Source organism: Mustela lutreola, chromosome 11 (genome assembly GCF_030435805.1).
Source record: "Mustela lutreola isolate mMusLut2 chromosome 11, mMusLut2.pri, whole genome shotgun sequence".
Taxonomy (NCBI): Eukaryota; Metazoa; Chordata; class Mammalia; order Carnivora; family Mustelidae; genus Mustela; species Mustela lutreola.
Window position 1 is genome coordinate 57,672,119 of NC_081300.1, and position 19,500 is coordinate 57,691,618.

At 49.3% G+C, this 19,500-nt stretch overlaps 1 protein-coding gene across 8 annotated transcripts in view; it reads left to right on the top strand.

The window, feature by feature from the left end:
• The window catches only part of MTCL1 (microtubule crosslinking factor 1), a 124,465-nt gene that overhangs the window by 65,915 nt on the left and 39,050 nt on the right, over nucleotides 1–19,500 (top strand). For 4 of the 8 annotated variants that reach the window (XM_059138750.1, XM_059138745.1, XM_059138749.1 and 1 more), the window contains exons 4-6: nucleotides 7,900–7,959; nucleotides 13,163–14,500; nucleotides 15,630–15,761. In XM_059138750.1, coding sequence (XP_058994733.1) covers nucleotides 7,900–7,959; nucleotides 13,163–14,500; nucleotides 15,630–15,761 — 1,530 coding nt within the window. Of the gene's footprint in view, nucleotides 1–7,899; nucleotides 7,960–9,444; nucleotides 9,523–13,162; nucleotides 14,501–15,629; nucleotides 15,762–19,500 lie in introns of all 8 variants that reach the window. The other 4 variants (XM_059138747.1, XM_059138741.1, XM_059138746.1 and 1 more) reach the window with 2 other exon arrangements.

Sequence of the window (19,500 nt, forward strand, 5' to 3'; positions counted from 1 at the left end):
ATGCACTACTGACCGAGTCAGCCAGGTGTCCCAACTTTGTTTTTCAAAGCACTTCTAACTTTTTTGTATTATTTTGTTAGACTGGGAAATAATCTGCCTCTCTCCATGGACTAGTATATTTTTTCTAAACCAGTGGGAGCCAGGAACAGATTATTAATAATAAGACACAAACCTTACCTTCAGTTCTGATCGGCAAATAGCATATATTTATATGGATTTTCAACATCTGTGAATGCCCCACAGCCACTTATTTGTCACCTACTCAGTGAGTCCGTAGAAGCTTCTGAAATATAGATTCTAATTCAATATTTCGTGTACTGCTTGATGGTGTTGCTGAGTGCCTGTGTGTGTGTATACACTGGGAATTCCTATAATTTGGGGTAAGAACACTTTATTTTTTGTACCATCACTGTTTCGGTCTTGCCATAGTCATGATTTTCCATTTCTCTGATTGCAGAGTAATGATAATTTACCCGTCGCTTTATCACCTTCAGTTTCATTTATTTTGTGTTTGGCTGGGACTGCCGTGTTGTAGTATGTTTTCACCACAATTTTCCAATTACTGGGCCTCAAGATAAATGTCTCTGGGGCTTAAAATGCAACAACCAGACCCTACTGCGAAACAGATACGTGTCATGTTTCCAAATGTGCACAAGCAGCAACCTGTCATTTTTATCACCATGTTCTCTCCCCAAGCAAAGGTGGCCTTTGGTGGGCAGCCTGGGTGTGCCGGTGGTCTATGTCCCTCCCAGGTAGGTCTCGCAGCCTGGACTGTGTGGCTTGTGGCCAGGCTGTTGTCCTTCTGGCCTTCTCCCTCTTTGCCTTGGGTGCTGGGATCCGAACCAGCTGTACCTTTCTTGAGCTGGACAGCCCAATAGAGTCTTCTCTTCTCACTTACTTTGTAGCATTTTGTCCTCTGATAATAGCTTCTGTCTTTTCCATATAAGGACCTGTGCTGTCTGCAGCCTCCGATCCTCAGAAACTACCAGTGCAAACAAATATTTCATAGCCATGAGGTACCTCGTGAGCATAGCAATTTGCAACTGTTCCGGTAATAGGTCTTTGTGCTCTTTCGCCAGAGAAAGGAGAGACTCTTTGTACAAGAAGACTTAGCAACTCGGGGCTCAGAAACCTCGAAAACAAAAAGAAAAGCAGCCTAGATTGGCAGATTGTGCTGTCAGAAGCACAGAAGGCAGCCTGGAGGCTCTCAGGGCTGGGACTGTGAATGAGGGGGTGGAGTTTGGCTCAGGTTGGAGCCCCATCTCGGAGTGGGGGACACCATGAAACCTCATCTCACTTCGGACTGTTTTCTCCTCTGTTCATCAGTGGTAATAACATACGCCTCTCAGGGCTTTTATGAGGATGAGATGAGATCAGATGCATAAGGGAAGAGTTTAGTGGGGCACCTGGGTGGCTCCATCTGTTGAGCATCTGACCCCTAATTTGGATCAGGTCCTGATTTTAGGGTTATGGAATCGAGCCCCATGTTGGGCTCCACACTCAGCGGGGAGTCTGCTTGAGATTCTCCCTCTCCCTCTGCCCACCACCCTTCTTTCTCATAACTAACAGAAAGAAAAGGACGGAGGGAGGGAGAAAGGAAGGGTTTAGCATTGCCCCTGATGTGAATGTGTGCCCAACAAACAGTAATTGTTAATATCCACCATTATTCTCCCAAACAGCCAAGGAGAAAGTGTTTTCCTTCGGTTGTGGCCATGGAGGATGTGAATCCGCGGAGGACTCTGTTTACAGGGCTCTGCAGTGTAACAGTGGTGCATGGACTTGAGCTGAGTGCAATGATTCTAGGGCAGGATGGGAACCAGTCTCCCTGGGAGCCATCTAGAGGCTAGTGGAGAGGAAGGAAGAATAAAAGGTCATCTTCCAGCCAGGCCCTGCTGCTTCTAACTAAAGGAGAAGCTCGTAAGTCTTACCTTCACATCTCCTAACACTTCAGTGGAGACTAATGTGGGTAAGAGAATCTTGGTAACTTTCTCCTAAACAGAAAGAAGGCCTCTGCCTCTTCATTTTCTTATTCTGATTTTATAAGATTTTATAAGCACGTGTGCTGTACATCAGCCCCCCAAAACTTAAACAGCTTTCTAGATAAAAAGGATCTCTAAGAATTCTGAGAGTCACCTGTCTACATCCGTACCCTCCTTCCCATCCTCACTCATGATTCACAGGATCATGATTTTTGTCTCTTTTTATTACTAATCTGAATTTTAAGCCCAAAGCCTGTCTCTGAAACACTTAAGCAATTGAGAGCTTGTTCGTTTTTTTTCTGAAATTGCCTGGAAGAAACTGGTTGGCTTAAAATAGGAAATATTAAGAAATGACTTGAAAGTCCAAATAATTGCCTAACGTCATATTTTATTTAGTCATTTTCAATACCCAGCAAATGCATCAGCCTTAGATGGGTTCAATTTGGAGTGAGAAATTCAATTTTTTTCTCCTTTCAATAGGAATTTAGAGTTGATTTGCTGGCTGTTGGCCAGACTAAAAAGAAAGAGTCTAATGAATCAGCAGGCAAGTCCTCCATTCTGGGGTTGGTTTATTTGATGGTCAACATTTTCCCCTTTTTCTTATTGTTTCTTGGAAGAGATTCTCCACTGGATCTCTGAATCTTCTAGAGAAATGAACTGGCCATGAATCACATGCACATAAACCATCCTACACTCAGGGTCCCTTGGCCAGGAGACCCAAAGTAGCAGGTGAGCCTGGGAAGACACCATACCCCAGGCTGGGGGCCTTGTGACCGTCTGTCAGTCAGTGAGGGAGCCAGACGCCAGGCACCTGTGGTAGAGTGGGGCACCTGGTGGGTTCCCTCACTCCTCAGGGGGCTTCCTGGTCTTTTAAAAACAATATACATATGGATTATACATATATATAGTTATGCCTGAAGCACCAGGCTGATAAAAACAATGTCAGCTCACAAAAAGAGATCCAAGAAGCTGGCAAATAATTTCTTTTTTTTTTTTTTTTTTTTAAGATTTTATATATTTATTTGACAGAGAGAGAGATCACAAGTAGGCAGAGAGGCAGGCGGAGAGAGAGAGGTGGAAGCAGGCTCCCTGCTGAGCTGAGAGCCCGATGCGGGGCCCAATCCCAGGACCCTGAGATCATGGCCTGAACCGAAGGCAGAGGCTTCAACCCACTGAGCCATCCAGGTGCTCCTGGCAAATAATTTCTGATGAAACACCACTGCACCACTCTTGTAAACAGTATGGAGGTTCCTCAGAAAGTTGAAAATAGAGCTACCCTATGACCCAGCAGTCACACTACTGGGCATTTACCCTAAAAATACAAATGTAGTGACCTGAAGGGGCATGTGCACCTCAATGTTCATAGCAGCAATGTCCACAATAGCCAAACTATGGAAAGAACCTAGATGTCATCAACAGATGAGTGGATAAAGAAGGTGTGGTACACACACACACACACCCCCCACACACAATGGAATACTATGCAGCCATCAGAAAAGGAAATCTTGGCATTTGCAATGACGTGGATGGAACTAGAGGGTATTATGCTGAGCGAAATAAGTCAATCGGAGCTCTCTCTGATATGAGGAATTTGAGAGGCAGGGCACGGGGGCCATGGTGGGAAGGGAGGGAAAAATGAAACAAGGTGGGACCAGGGAAGGAGACAAACCATAAGAGACTCTTAATCTCAGGAAACAAACTGAGGGTTGTGGGAGGGGAGGGGGAAGGAAGGAGGGATAGGGTAGCTGGATTATGAACATTGGGGAAGGTCTGTGCTATGGTGAGCACTGTGAATTGTGTAAGACTGATGATTCATAGACCTGTATCCCTGAAACAAATCATACATTATATGTTAAAAAAAAAAAAAAAACACGGCAATCCTACATAAGATATCAGTGGGAGCCTCTTTTCTCTGACCTCTTTAATAATTTCCTCAGTTTTTTTGTTTTTGTTTTTGTTTTGTTTTGTTTTACTTGTAAAGGAAATAGTATTTACTGTGGGTAATTTGGATGCTATAAAAAGCCACAAAAAAGAAAATAAAAATCACTCATAATTCCATAACCTGAGGATGAACACTATTAACACTTGGTATCTGTTTTGCCAGTCTGCTTTTCTGACATATCGCTATTGATATTTTATTAGATGTAAATTGAAATCACAAAATACATGATGTTTGCAACCTCTATTTTTCTTTTAATGTGTTCTATTTCCTGAATCTGGAAGTATTCTTCAAAAACATAATTTTAACACCATCCACAGTACTCACTCGCTATTAGAAAAGGTAGTGTGATCAGCATTCTTACCCAAAGTCTTCCCTCAGTATCTCTGCAGTTTCCTTAGGCCAGCAGAAATTACTTTGTTCTTGTTGTTTCCTTTCTTACTGTGTGACTCTCCACACTCTCATGACAGCTCCTTAGAAATAAAGACTTGTTACTCTGTTGCTCAGACAAGGCAACATAGTAGATACTGTTAATACTGAGTGAGTGAAGGCTGTCTGAGTCATGGGAACTTAGTGGTTTCTTTCCAGAGGTGGGATTCCTGGCTCAGTGTGTGCGTTCATCGGGCTCTTTTTCCCACCGGTAATGCTGTGGGATGTAATGCCCACTCTCACTCATCTGGATACAAGTGCCTGCCTCTGTGGACACTTGCCAACACTGGGTGTTCTGCGTTTTTTGGTCTCTAAACCTCTCAGTGAAAAAATGGCATTTTATTTCAATTGCCAGTAATCATGTGTTTGTTGGCCATTTATTTTTTAATGATTTTCCTGCTGCTTGCAAAATATTACTCTTTTGTCTGTCTTGTACTAGAAAAATCTTTTTTCCATTTTGTCATTTGCTTTTTAATACTGTAAATTATTGGGTTTTTTTTGAAACATAAAAATTTAAAATCTTACCAGTCCACTTGATCAGTCTTTTCCTTGTATGTTTTGGCTTTTTTGTGTATGTTTATAAAGGCTGTGCCCAAGAATAGAGATTTTCTTTTTCTAGTTCCTTTATGATTTCTTATATCTAGATTTTTAATTCATGTGGATTTTTTTTTGGGGGGGGGATACCTGGTATTGATCTTGCTTTTTTTCCCCCCTGTGCTAGCCAGTAGTTTATCCAGCCTGTACCAAACAGTCCATTCTCTCCCCCCACTTTTCAGATGCTACCCATATCAACTGTTAAAATCTCATATAGTCTCAAATTTATTTCTGAGCTTTCTGTTTTGTTCCATTTATCTGCCTATTTTTGTACCAGCACCAAACCATTATATTGTATTTCTACACCTAATAGTGCAAAGCTGCTGTCCTATTCTTCCTCTGCAGAGTGTTCTTGGCTGTTTTTACCAATTTATTTTTCTAGGTCAGAGGTCAGCAAACTTTCTGAAAAGGGCAGGATGGTAAATGCGACGGCTCTGGAGGCCATTGTCACTGCTCCTCAGATGTCCTTCCGTAGTACAAAGTAGACAGTAATAACCAAGGCTTTGCTCCAGTGAAACTCATTTATAAAACAGGCTGTGGGCTGATTGGTCCTGAAGGCCTTAGTTTGCCAGCCCCTGTTCAAGATGAATTTTTGAATCATTTTGTCAAATCTTTCCATATTCTTACCTCCCTCACATATACACAAATAGCATTTGTGTGTGTGAGTCTATGTGTGTGTGCATGTGTGTATACACACTCATAAATACTTCTCATGTATATATGTGTATATATTACATTATATATATGGAAAGAAAGGAATTTGGTTAACATGACATCATACTTACAATGATATGGGCGAAATGTGACATCTTGATAAAATAGGGTCTTTCCATCAGACAGCATCAAGCATTTATGTCTAGCACCAAAATTGTATGGTTTCTTTCATAGAGTTCCTGCCAGTTTCTGGTTAACTTTAATCTTGGCATGGTTTTTCCCTGTAGTTGTTGCTGTGATTGGGACCTCTGTGGGGGATCCCATACCCCCCCTCCCCGCCCCACCTCTTCTGTGATTCGCTAGAAGTATCACGGGACTCTGACGCACTTGCACTCAGGGCTCAGCAAGGGGGAGACCCCATCAGGTCGGGTGGAGGGATCTGTGCACAGACAGGCTCCCCATTGGTTGGCCCAGGTGTTCCCCCCTACCCCCAACCAATGCAGCACCGTAATTCCTCTGTTTCCACCTCTAGCTCTCATGTCACTTCCAGATAGCTTCCTTTTGGGTGTGCACAATGTGTTTTGCAGTCATTGGGTAGCAAATGATGCCGTGGAGGGAGACTCTGGGACAGCAGGCTGACTACGCAGACATCGGTCCCAGAATTAAATCCCATAGGCTGAAGCCTTCCTTGGGAATGGTTTCTCTCCCTGCTTCTTTATTGTAACTCTTCTCTGTCACGAAACATCAGAAGCGTTCATCTTGTTCAGCTCGTTCAAATCAAAGAAGCCCCTTCATTGCCGCGTGAAAAATCTTGGAAAGCCTATGGACTCTGGGTAGTAAATCTCAAGCCTTTCTTAACACAGACTTAATATAACTTGTTGGAAGACGTTGGTTCTCTTTCTACTTTGACCCTGCTTTTACCAAAAAGGCTACAAGAAACAAAGCTGCTTCTGCAGCTGGGTTTGAACAATCAGTTTCCGTACACACCGACGTGGCTGACCCAGGAGTACTCACACTCCATGCTGATTCTGTAACCTTCTCACCCTCTCTCAACTGCTATTTTTTCTCCAGTCCTCTGGCCTCCTAGAGGGTAAGGGGTGGCTGGAATTATTTCATAACCCTGAAATTCATCCAGTAAATGGCACTCGCTGGCTTTCTATGAGTGAGTCACTTGGAGTGTAAACAGAACTGAGTTCACTACTATAGGTCTGACCTTGACGTAAGTGATGTGTGTGAGCCTCCTTCCCAGGCTGTTTGGGCAGCAAAGGAATGAGCAGAGAGGCTCTGAGCCCCCTTGACAGGAACTCCCAGAGGATCCAAGCTTCCAGGTCTGTTCCTGGTGCTTCCTGTACGGCAGGGCTGTGGAGGGGAGGGGCCGGCGGGCAAGGAAAGCCCCTTCCCACTCGCAGGCTTTGCTGGGGTCTGAATGAGAGCTGGCAAGTCTTGTAACCTTCGAAACCACCTTCTCCTGGCTTATCTCAGGATTCCCTTCATCTTTGCAGGCTTCACGTCCCTTTGTCTCCCGCTGTGATGCTTCTTGAACTGCTGGCTGGTTCTTTCAGTCTTCATACTTTAACAGGGACTGTCTTGGCTTCCTGCTGTTCCATTTCAGACATCCCCGGGCCTTTTATTTATAATCCTCTTTGTATTTCAGATGGATTTCGTGCTGATAGCAGGCAGAAGTGAACGGCACCATATGTAGAACTAGGCAGGGGCCCAGCCCACTGAAGGACACAGCCAAGGCCATGTCCCATGAGTCACGTATGGACTTACAAGAACTTGAAGATGTAGGTTTAGTCATGAGTCGAAGGGGGCTGTGTTGTGACCTGGATGAGGTTTTCTCCCTAAACATAGGCCACCCTTCTCTCCTTTCCTACCATTTGAATATCTGGCCATTTACCCATAGGCACTCAGGACATACCAATTAATTTTTATATTTGCCCCAACAAAACATAATTAGGAAGGTAAGGCAGCTCCAGAAACATTACATACCTGTTTCCTAAAATGCCTACGTTTCTCCCATCTTTCCCCCACTATTTAAAATTATCCAAACTACCTCTCTTGTCATTAAGCTGAATAATTGAGGAACACTCCAGGTACAATCATGAGGGTTCAGAGACTTTGCCGAGCTTATTCTGTAGCATTTAAACATTGGCTGTAAAAAGTTCCTTGATTCCAGTACAGGGTATGGGGAAGAGCCTCTCTCCATTGGGTGTGTCCCCTACTAGTGGGGATGGTGTGAGCCTGGTGCCGGCTCCTGCCCGTGACCCCTCCCTAACAGAATGTCCCTTGGATCTATTTCAGAGTTCCCTGAAAAGAAGAGGCAGCCGGGAAACATACAAAGAAAAGAAAACCTTTAACCAGGTAAGCAGAAGAATCCTTCTCATGTTATGTCTCCTCAAGGGGCAATCACCTCATTCTGAATTGTCTCAAAAGTGCTTGTGTTGCCTTTAAAATATTCAAAGAAACATGACCTGCTCCAAAAATGGGGACTCACTCAAAACCTCCATGGGGTGAAAATGTTCACTCTAACCCACCAGCTCTTTCGTTTTGTTTCTCGTACCGAGAAGCTGGTGGTTTCTTCAAGAAAGGCAAGAACAGACGGACTCTGTGAAGCATAATTTGGTGTAATTCAGGGCTCTCTGGTAGTACTCACAACTGGCGAAACATTTTCTGGCCTTCAGTCATTCACACAGTAAAACAGTACAGCTTGTGTGGTGTTGGGTCACTCATAAGGCAATGTTTTCGGTGTTGGGTTGTTTTTTTGTTTTTGTTTTTGTTTTAACGTGCAAGCCAAACAGTATCCAAACTGTCCTAATTGAAGGTGCAGTGTTCTTGCTGGGGGTGGTAACAGCATCACCCTTTCCATGTACATGGTGTGTGTTCTGCAGCAATGCCTGAACTCTTCTGAACACTTGCTTTCCTGGATTCCTTTCTTGTTCTGCCCCCCCCCCCAATTATCATATGGTTTTGTTTATTTGTGGAGCATAAGGAATAACACAGAGGACATGGGGAAATGGAGAGGAGAAGGGAGTTGGGGGAAATCGGAGGGGGAGACGCACCATGAGAGACTGTGGACTCTGAGGAACTAACTGAGGGTTTTGGAGGGGAGGAGTGTGGGGGTTGTGTGAGCCCAGGGGTGGGTGTTGTGGAGGGCATGGACTGCATGGAGCACGGGGTATGGTGCATACACAATGAACTCTGGAACACTGAAAAGAAATTTAAAAAATAAATAAGAATTTTTAAAATAATGAATGCTACTGGCATTAGGTATTGGGAGAGAGTAAAGGCAGGAGTGGGATGTCAGCTCCCTGAGCTCTTAGCACAAGTAGTAATTAGAGAGGCTCAAGAAATCTGGGTAACCGAGAGCTCCGCCGACCTGCCCATGAACTCCACACTCTATCCGCTCTGTTGCGCCTTTAGCCACTCACTGATGCCCAGAACATCCTTCAAGGAGAACCAGGCCATGGGACAGCAGGAGTGCCCAAGATTAACATTTCTGCTCTGCCCTCGCTACTCTCCTCACCTCACTTTGCCACCCACTGATAATGGGGAAATTAAAATCCGCAGTCCCGGGGCTGGGAGCTTGGACCCTCCTGGGCGTCGAGTGTGTCTCAGCTTCCTGGCTCCTGAGCAGGGCAGATCTCCCTTAAGATGGTGACCACCTCCCCATTAAGGACTGAGCCATATGGCACTGCATTCCCTGGGCGGTGGGGGTGGGGGGTCCCTCGGGCTGAGAAACAGGTGCCACTGCCCTCGGGAGTGTCTTGAGAATTACTCCGGGCACCGGGAATGGGTTGAATCCCCCTTCCGCCTGCGCTATCATTGAGAAAGGAGTATTCTGTCCAGCAGAGCGGTGGACCCGAGCGCCTTGGAAACTGCAGGTCTGCAACCAAAACTCAAAGGAAACCGGCACCCCGGCGCAAGGTAGGAACGCGAGGAGTCAGCGCTTGGGGTGCTGGCTAGACATCAGACTTGCAAGCCAAAGAATATATACCCAGAGCGATATATTTCTGCTGCTTGACAAGGCCTTTCCGGCTGCTGGTGGTGGTGGTGGCGGTGGTGGTCCTGGTCCCACGTGCGTCCTCCCCTCTGTGCTGTGCTTGCCTTCTCTGCCTGTGGTGTGGAAAGTCTGACTGGACCGTCTGCCTTCATACTGCATTCCTGGAGCTAGCTGATGATCTCTTGAAACCAGAGCTCGATATCCTTCAGCTTACGATTCAGCCTAGCCCCCTCCCCGGGAATTTTGGCAGGATTTTGGAAAGCGTGTGGTTGCCAGGTAAGATGGGGATCCCGCCTCTTGCTCCTTCTGCTGAGGCTGCGATTGCCCATCTCATGAGAAGGAGTGGCCCCCTGCCACCAGAACAGACTGAGCCCGGCTCCCTGGGCCTCCTCTCTCTGTGCCTCCTCTCTCTGCCCCTCCTCCACCCCGTCCCCCACCCCCACTCTCAGGGTTGCCACTGGCCGGCAGGCACAGCGCCCAGCTCCAGCTGCCTGGACCAGAGTGAGCGAATCTGACCCTCTCGCGAATCTGACTCCCTTGGCTCCAGAGATTGTCTTTTCTTTGGAAACCGGCTTTAGCATTGGTGGCAGGTCTGGTGTCGCGCATGGTGTTGAGTAGACGTGACAGCATGCTTGCATTGCCTTAGAATTCCTGGTGTGTGTGTAGTTTCTGTTTTTAAGGAACAAGAAGACTTTTTGGATACTTTATCAATCCTCAGGTAATCTATGAATCGGACTCTCCTTAGGGTGCGTCATAGAATCTTGCTTCTCTAACAGACTGGGGTCTAGATTCGGGAGAGCAGTTCTGGTTTTAGTCAGACTTGTGGGGAGGGTTGGGTGGGGGCGGGGGTTATGAGGTTTAGGGTTTCTAGAAATCAATGTGATGTGAGGACTCTTGGATTGCCTACCCTAAGCTGTTGGAGCTAAGCCTTTCAGAGCCTTTGGGAAGGCCGGGGTTTTGCAGGCCTCTCAGAGACGCTACCGCCTGCCTCGGTTTCTCAGTTCAGCTCGTGGGGGAAGATCCTCAGGGAAGATCACCTGAGACTCCCAGATCTTGGTCTGAGCTATGCAGATAATAGTGCCCCTTGTCCGCCCATGTCCAGCCTGGCCTCCACCTTCCAGGGCCTCAGGACTGCAGGTGTCCATGGACGGGAGGGTGGGGCATTGGTCCCAGCAGGGGGCCCTGCCCATTCCTGGGTCTGCCCAGGCCCAAGGTGGGCAGATGGTGGTGTTCTCTTGGGGCTGGCGACATTCTCTTCCATGAAGTCGGCTGCGGTCCTCAGATACAGAGGTGGATTTCTGTGCTTCAAGGTGGAGACAGAATCATTTAGGAGATATTGGACTAAGGACACACACTGGCTTTCAAGTGAAATGTTGGGGCTGAGGGCACCGCCCTGTCTCCCATCCTAGGCTCTTCACCCCCAAGCTAATCCATTTACAAAGTGTTGACAGTCTGTTTCCCCTGGTACGTCTGTTTGCTTATTTAAACTCTGTCCCATCATGTGAACGGCAGAGCCCTCTGTCTGCATTTGGATGCATCGACTTCTTGCAGATCTGTGTTTACCAAATAACTGAAAGGGTGCATTTGATCTGATTTTGAAAGTTTTAAGAAACTGGGGTCATTTAAAAGTAACGTGCCGGTTTCTGGTACATGGTGGATTCTCCGTATTCACTGAAAGAATGAACGAATCAACAAACAAGCATGCTTTTCCCTTAGTCTTAGGATTATATACAGTATGGCTTTCCTGCCCACGTGGCACTGGCTCACAGTTGGCCTTGGATTTTTCCTAGAGGCTTCCCTGCCACATCATTTATTTTTTCCTTCCGTGGGTTTGGGGTACAGGAGGGGGGATCGAGGTAAGGTAGAAGGAGGACAGTTGGGAGGCACCAAGGTGGGTATTTCTGTATCTTGCTACACGATGGCAAGTGTGCAGCAAGGACAGGGCAGAGAATGAGCCCTGTTCTCTGAGGGTGAAACCTGCCTGTAACTCTGCTGGACCTTTTGAGCACAAGGATCTGAAAGTTCACTCTTCCCCAGAGGGTTGACTTGTTCGGGAGACTGTTTTGTTTGTTTTTTTGTTTTTTAAAGATTTTGTTTATTTTTTAGAGATCACAAGTAGGCAGAGAGGCAGGCAGAGAGAGAGGAGGAAGCAGGCTCCCCACTGAGCAGAGAGCCGAATGCGGGGCCCAATCCCAGGACCCTGGGATCATGACCTGAGCCAAAGGCAGAGGCTTTAACCCACTGAGCCACCCAGGTGCCCCCCGGGAGACTGGTTTGATGCCTCTCCCTCCCCTAGGGCTGATGGGGCACAGCTACCATGTTGTCCGGTCTCTCTGGGTGGTGGGGAAGCCTTTGCCAAAGTCTTTGTCCCCACAGCAGCCTTTGGAAATTTGTAGTAGCCAGAGAGCAATGATTTCACGAAATCCGTCATTTCTCCCATTCATGAATGGGCCCAGTGAAACATTTCTGCAGACCCACAAAACTGTTAGAATGGGTCACAGGCATGGAGATCTGCCCTGGGAAGGCACAATCAGATTTCCAAATGTTCCAAAACCTGCCTTCAGGACCTCAGCCACGCAAGTATGGTTTTTTAGTGACAGTCTGCTTTGGTGACCCTACAGAGTCCTGTAGTGAGTCCAGTGAGAACCACATCTCTGGTTTTCAAACACTTAACTCTGGCCTGGGGTTTCTGAGTTTCACTTCCTGCTGTGTTAGAGCAAGTAAAGGGAGTGGAACAGGAGCGGGGGCTCTCACGTTGCCTGCCCTTGCCTGGTGAAAGGTTGGGGTAACCCAGGTGTTAGGTCTGCGACCTTTTATCCTAACTGCAAGAGCATGTACTTTCTCCACACCATGGCTTCCAAAAAGCCCCCTCCTGCCTGTCATCCCGTGTCCTTGTCCTCCTGTCCTCCTTGTGATATGCATGGGGTGGAGAGACTAGGGGAGGAGTAGAGGCGAATTGCCACACCTCAGGATCTCAGCAAGTCAGTGCAGTGTCGGGTTCTGATAGGGCCTCCCCGTCCTGGTAACTCCTGTGGGCTGCTGGCTGCTTTAGATGGTGAGGTCCACACTGGAGGAAATGAATGGCAACACGTCGAGCTCACTTCTGAAGCCTGTTTGCTACCCCAGGCTTCGTGAGAGTTCCGGCATCTCTCACCAGCACTGGTGACTCGTCGGATAGACCCACACAGTAGCGAGGGACTGCTGTGTCGCTAACAGGCACCGGGTCTCATTGCTTTCTACGTCCTCTGCCGTCGTCACCTGTATCATGGGTTCCACGTGCATGTTGTTCCCAAATGAATTGTTTGGTTTCTTCGGTTTCTGAGACAAAGCCACAGGCCATAGGCCTTTGCCGTGTCTGGCCCGTGAAGGCCTGGGCTTATGATGGCATTGTCTTGGGTCCTTTGACCTGTAACTCAACATGCTAATGGAAAGATCATTGTGTGTGTGTGTGTGTGTGTGTGCATATGTGTGTGTTGGAGGGCGAGGTGCAAGGGAAATTTTAAGAAAATACGGACATGTGGTATTTTCAAATAACCCTTCTCTTGGGCTGTTCTCTCCCGGCAGGATGACAGTACCGATCTGAAGTGCCAGCTTCAGTTTGCCAAAGAGGAAGGCTCCCTGATGCGTAAAAAGATGGCCAAGCTGGGGAGGGAGAAAGATGCGCTGGAACAGGAGCTCCAGAAGTACAAGGCCCTGTATGGAGATGTGGACAGCCCTCTGCCCACCGGGGAAGCGGGTGGGCCACCCAGCACCAGGGAGGCGGAGCTGAAGCTGCGGCTGAAGCTGGTGGAAGAGGAGGCCAACATCCTGGGCCGGAAGATCGTGGAGCTGGAGGTGGAGAACCGGGGCCTCAAGGCGGAGATGGAGGACCTGCGGGTCCAGTATGAGCGAGAGGGTTCAGGCCGGGACCAAGTGGCGAGCATCCCTACCTCACCCTTCGGCGACTCCCTGGAGTCCTCCGCGGAGCTCCGCCGGCACCTGCAGTTCGTGGAGGAGGAAGCCGAGCTGCTCCGGAGGTCCATATCCGAGATCGAAGACCACAACCGGCAGCTGACGCACGAGCTGAGCAAGTTCAAGTTTGAGCCCCGGCCGGAGCCCGGGTGGCTGGCGGAGGGCGCGGGCAAGGGCGCGGGCAGCGGGGCCCCTCTGCAGGAGGAGCTCAAGTCGGCGCGGCTGCAGATCAACGAGCTGAGCGGGAAGGTGCTGAAGCTGCAGTACGAGAACCGGGTGCTGCTGTCCAATGTGCAGCGCTACGACCTGGCCGCGCACCTGGGCCCACGCGCCCCGAGCCCCCGGGACAGCGACGCCGACAGCGACCAGGGCAAGAAGGAGAGCGATGGGGAGGAGGGCCGCCAGCCCCAGCCCAAGCGGGAGGGCCCTATCGGCGGCGAGAGCGACTCGGAGGACATGTTCGAGAAGACGTCGGGCTTCGGCAGCGGCAAGCCTTCGGAAGCGAGCGAGCCGTGCGCGGCGGAGCTCCTGCGGGCCAGGGAGGACACCGAGTGCTTGGCGAGCATAAAGCACGAGGCCGAGCGGCTGGAGCGGACCGTGGAGCGCCTCATCACGGACACCGCCGGCTTCGGCGACGACGCGGGGCTGCAGGGCAGTGGGGAGGCCTCACCGGGGGCTGACGTCCAGGGGGCAGGGGAGACGGGCGAGGGGGGCAAGAAGGAGCCCCCGCTGCTGGGGACCATCAACGCGAGGATGAAGGCTTTTAGGAAGGAGCTGCAGGCCTTCCTGGAGCAGGTGAACCGGATCGGGGACGGCCTGCGGGAGCGCCTGGAAGGCCTGTCCCCGCTGCCCCACCTCACAGAGTCTTCCAGCTTTCTCTCCACTGTGACCTCCGTGTCCCGGGACTCCCTGGTCGGGAACCTGGGGAAGGAGCTGGTCCCGGACCTGCAGGTAAGGGGGCTCCTGGCTCCGCCTCCCTGCTCCGTTTTGCTCTTCCTCCTCCTCGCTGGCATTGCTGCACTTGAACTCATTCTGCTCTCGGCTGCTTGGTTATGATTTCAAACCTGCATTGTACTAAAGCCTCAAGTGTCAACCAAACCCTTTCTATTGGTTGGGTTCTTTTTTTTTTTTTTTTTTTTTTTTTAATTTTCTTTTACTTCTTGTTTCTTTTTCCTTTTTCCTCTTTATTTTTTTTTAACTGCGCCGCTGCTCTTGGCTTAGAGGCCCTCCCTCACGACACAAGGCTCACCCCAATGGAAGCGATAGGGATCGGCGCAGTCCATCCTTTCTCCCTTTTTTTTTTTTTTTTTTTGGTGCCTCAAACGACTGGCCATCTCGATGAAGAAGCAGAGGAGTTTAAAACAAAGTACAAACTCATTTCACAGTCAGGATACTTAGCAGACTCGCTCAGGAGCACATGCGTCCCTACCTGGGTTGATGATGGCCAGAGGGGCCCAGTGTGGGTCCGAGAGGCCCTAGGCAGCCAGGCCCACCCGCTCCCACTGGAAGATGAGCCAGAGTGGGGAGACGAGCTGGCCCGGGAAAAGGATGGCGCGGACGGAGAAGGTCGTTGCCCTCCCCGAGCCGAGGGCGAGGGCGGAGTGGAGTGGCCTTCCAAGGACTGCTTTCCTATGCATCGCCCTTGGGTGCATGACCCAGCTGCGGCCTGGATTATGGCTTTTGCTGCTCGACCACAAGCGAGGAAGGAGGAGCCTTGTTTCCGTATCCTTCGTGGGTAGCGTGCTTGCGGTCGAGTTTCTGATTCACGCATCCCCGTTGCATGTGCCGTGTAACCGGTCTTCTGCCTTCCTCCTGCTCTGTGTCTCTTGTTTGCTCTGCAGATCTCTCAGATCGCTTTTGCTCATCCTCATTGTGGGTCTGTGCTCGTCCCTCTCGTGCGGCGCTGTGTCCATTCATGCTTTTCCTCCTCCGGTGGTTTCCTTCGTCTACCTCACCCGTCTATTTCCTTGAGCAACCCCCTCCCTGCTCCTCCCTACCCCGCTCCCCCCTCCCCGCTCCTTCGTTGTTTATTGCAAATTAAAGACAAAACAAATCCGAATCCCTCCCCTGCACCTGACAGTCCAAACTGAGAGGTCAGCTGGAGTGGCAGCCGGGGCAGGAGCACGGGGACGAGCCAGAGCCTCTGCACCGCCGGGCCGACGGGGACGCCGGGAGCTGCCGGCTGGGAGGCCAGAGCTGCTTCAGTCTCGAGGTCAGCAACCGCCTGGCCCCACTGGCCAGCAACCCCCGCCCTTCCACCCCTCCTTCGGCTGTGTGGTCGTGTGATGTTTCCTGCCTGGGTCCAGGGCCCTTAAGGGACGTGGTGGGCAGGTGCGGAACCAGGCGGGACTCCCCGCGAAATCAGAATCCATTGCATGCGACTGGAATGGGAGGGTCCACACAGCGTGAAGGCGGGCAGACCGCCAGCTCCTTTGTCCGACAAGCATCGTCCTGCCTGTGGACGCTTGGAAACTCAGCAAGGCCCAGGGGACTGATCTGTGAGTGTTCTGTAGCTTCGTGTCAAACAGGAAAGAAAACAGGCATGAAAGCCAAGCACTGTCTTTGCTGGGCTGGAGGGAACTGTCCTTCCCTGTGTCTCATGTGGCCTGTCCTGTAGTTTCTGGTGGCAGGGCTCCAGCCAATGGGCAGAATCGGGGAGTGCACTACCGACCTGGGGGTTCTCTGTTGCCATAGCATCCTCTTGGTAGCAAAACTCCCGACCCCCATCGAGGCTACCAGAGATATTCCATCATATGAAACAGGGGTCGGCAATCCTGTCAGTGGAAGCTCTTCCTGGCAAGTAATTCCACCTGTGACAGAGAGACAGGTGTCCCCAAGGAATGAATTCCTCTCTCTGATGCTGCTCGTCAAGGCAGGTTAGTGCAGGGCTAGAGTACCATGTTCCACACTAGACAAGGTCTGGCTGAAATTCTTAATTCATCAGTCCCAGTAGGGGTGTTACTGCTCAGCTCCAACCAATCCTGGTGACGGCAGGGGCGACAAAGACAGGGGACTCACTCCTGGAAGCACACTGAGCTCACTCAGCAGAAAAGTCGGGCGTTTGACTAGGAAGTGATGCTCGCCGAGGCTCTTGGGGTAGAGCCACGTCCTTTCAGCTCAACCTGCGGCCAATGCTGGGATGAGCTGTGGGTCCCTTGGTCCCAGTTGGGCACATGGGACTCCTGGTTCACCCAGACCTGAGTTCCCAGATGTCCAGCGTGGGCTTTTCCTCTGTCCTGTGGGAGAGTAGGTCACATCTCTACCCTCATTGATTTGGGCACACAGTGACCTGAAAACTGCCCTCAAAGCTTATGTAAAAGCATATGTGGATTTAGGGATTGGTGTGTCTTATAACCTGTGAAACTTCTGCAGGAAACCCCGGTGATCAGCCTGTGCCCCACACAGGGGCTTCGTCTGAGAATGCTGGTTGCTTGGGCAGTAGAAAGCTCGCAGTTATGCACATTTCAAAACCAGTGAATGATTCGTTCCCAGGGAGACACATTTCCTAGTCTTCAGTGAATACCGCACCCCTAGCTCTTTCTAGCAGGGAGGCCACACTGTGCTGAAATCCATTCTTGCCCTGGGCTTGAGCCCAGTTCTGTCCATTACTGGCTCTGTTTCTCAAGCATATCTCAGCCTCTGTTTTTGTATCTGTGATATGGGAAGAAAAATACTGTCCTAGCTACCTCCTGTGATTATATGTGGATGATTCTCAAAGCCGGGGAACTGTTGGCTGAGAAAGTAGCATGAACAGTGCTAAGTGCTGTGGGAAAGTAATAATAAGGAGTAATTGACTAATAATAAGGAGGGGAAAGGTGTCCTGCCAGTGAAGCCTGCCAGGAGGGAAGGGATGTCACAGCTCCCCTAGTTCTGGAACCAGTTTCCTCTGCCCACTGTAGCCCTTTCTCATCTTCCCCTGGCTGCTTCCCGATCTGCACAGGCATGGCTCCGGCTGAACACGGCAGCCCCATTCTCCAGGATAACAGTTTTAGGCTAACTGCTGCTTCCCTCCCGTATGTTCATTGCTCAAGGCGTGTTACACGTCGCCTTGTTTAGCTAAACGCTGATAAGCTGTTGTTTAACACTGAGGTGTTGATAAGTTTCCCCGTTGCCTGCCACATACACACATGGCATCGCATACCTTCAGAAACCATTGACTTGGGAAAGAGAAACCTAGTTCATTCACTCAGACTGAGTGTTCCGGGAAAATACACCTCCCTGAGAAGTAGATCAGCAGAGCTGGCCAGTGCCATGGGGTGACTTGGGATCACTGCACAGTATAGCTCAGAAGGGAATGTCAGGTCTTCAGGCAAATTCCCCCCTTCCGTGCAGGAGAAAACCAGCTTTCTTGCCATGCTGTGTCACCTCCTTTAAACATCTTCAGTTTCCTTTAATTTTACAGAGTTTGATGAGAAAGCTAAAAAGCTCACAGTGAAAGGCAAGGCCCAGAGAGCATCATTTCCTAAGAGGGGGCTAGTATCCATTGGGACTGAAACATCCTTTGTTCTGACTTTTTTATCCCTTAAGGCATTTCACACAGAAGACTCAATTATGTAGGCAAACACGTTCTATTTTTTTAAAAATTTTTAAAAAGATAAGACGTATTCTAGAATCACTTGGACAGCTCTGTAGTTTTTCCTTTTATGATAGAAGCCCAGCATAAACCCCTTGGAGGTCTTAGAGGAGCTGCTCAGTCCCTGGGGTGGGTGTCCCCTGCTTAGTTTGGTCTTCCAGTATTACATGGGGGTTAAAGAACTGGACAATGGACAATGCTAGAGGCAGAACTCGTAAAAGCCTCTTAATGAAAACATCTTCAGATCCGTTGCCCAAAACTTTCCAATGAAGCTGTCATGAAACGGAGCACAGAGCTCCCCTGCGTTGAGCGGGGCAGCCCGACCTAGAAGGAGCTCCCGATGGAGCCTCGTGCACACAGCCTGACACCCTAGAGCACCCTGTAACTGCAGAAAAGGTGAACTCGGACTCTTTCATCCAGAATGGGCCCACGACTGAAGCCAATGTACCTCGAGTAGTGTTCTTCCTTCTCTTACATTGCCCTTGAAGTTACTAATTGTCTGTGCAAGCTGATTCATACTCTGCAAGTGTGAATTTTCTTTAGCTCTGTTCTGAATTCTTGGGAGTGGGGAGCCGAAAGGACGCCTAGTATCAACAGCTTCAAAGAGGAAAAAAACTTTCTGAATTCGAGCTGAAGTTTTAACAAAGGATCAATTTCTCAAGTTCCATTTGTGAAATGCCCTCTCTGAAATCTGTGTAGATTTTCGTGTTTGGGGTAAGAGGAGAGAAGGCGTATTCTTACTTTGGACGATTTGGGTGTTTGGGCTGGGTTAAGCCACTACTCGCAGTACTAGCACTGGTAAGAGCAAGCACACCAAGAAGGAGAAAAGGAAAAACCACCTTCGAACAGGGGAGCATTTCAGGAGGTGACGTATCTGTGCAGCAGAAGGCCTGCTGCTTGGGACACACGTACATCTTCAGGAGCGAAGGGAATATCCACACCCAGCACTCTTAAAACAGGAAGAGGCAGAACAAGCTGAAGTCAGAAGGCACTAGAACCCACTAACCCATTAATGTAAGCACACCAAAATTAGCTCAGAGGTAAAAAAAAAAAACAAAAACAAAACCAGACTTCAGAAGGACAGATATTTCTGGTGCCTATTCATCTGAGTAGATGTTCGCTAGATGCTCCTGCCGTGCACCAGATTCTTCCCTGACTTTGCTCCCTGCAGGTCCTGACAAATCTGCTGAGAGATTCCGACTTGTTAAGAGAGAGCAGTGTGTAGAATACGCAGCTTGGAATGTGCGGGGCACCTTAAAAATAGTTCTGAATGAGAAGTGGCCAAGCATGGGCCCTGGTCACGTTTCAGATATAAATGATACCGAGCCCATACCCAGAGGATTGAATTTCTAGATCAGAAATTTCAAAGAGCTCTCTT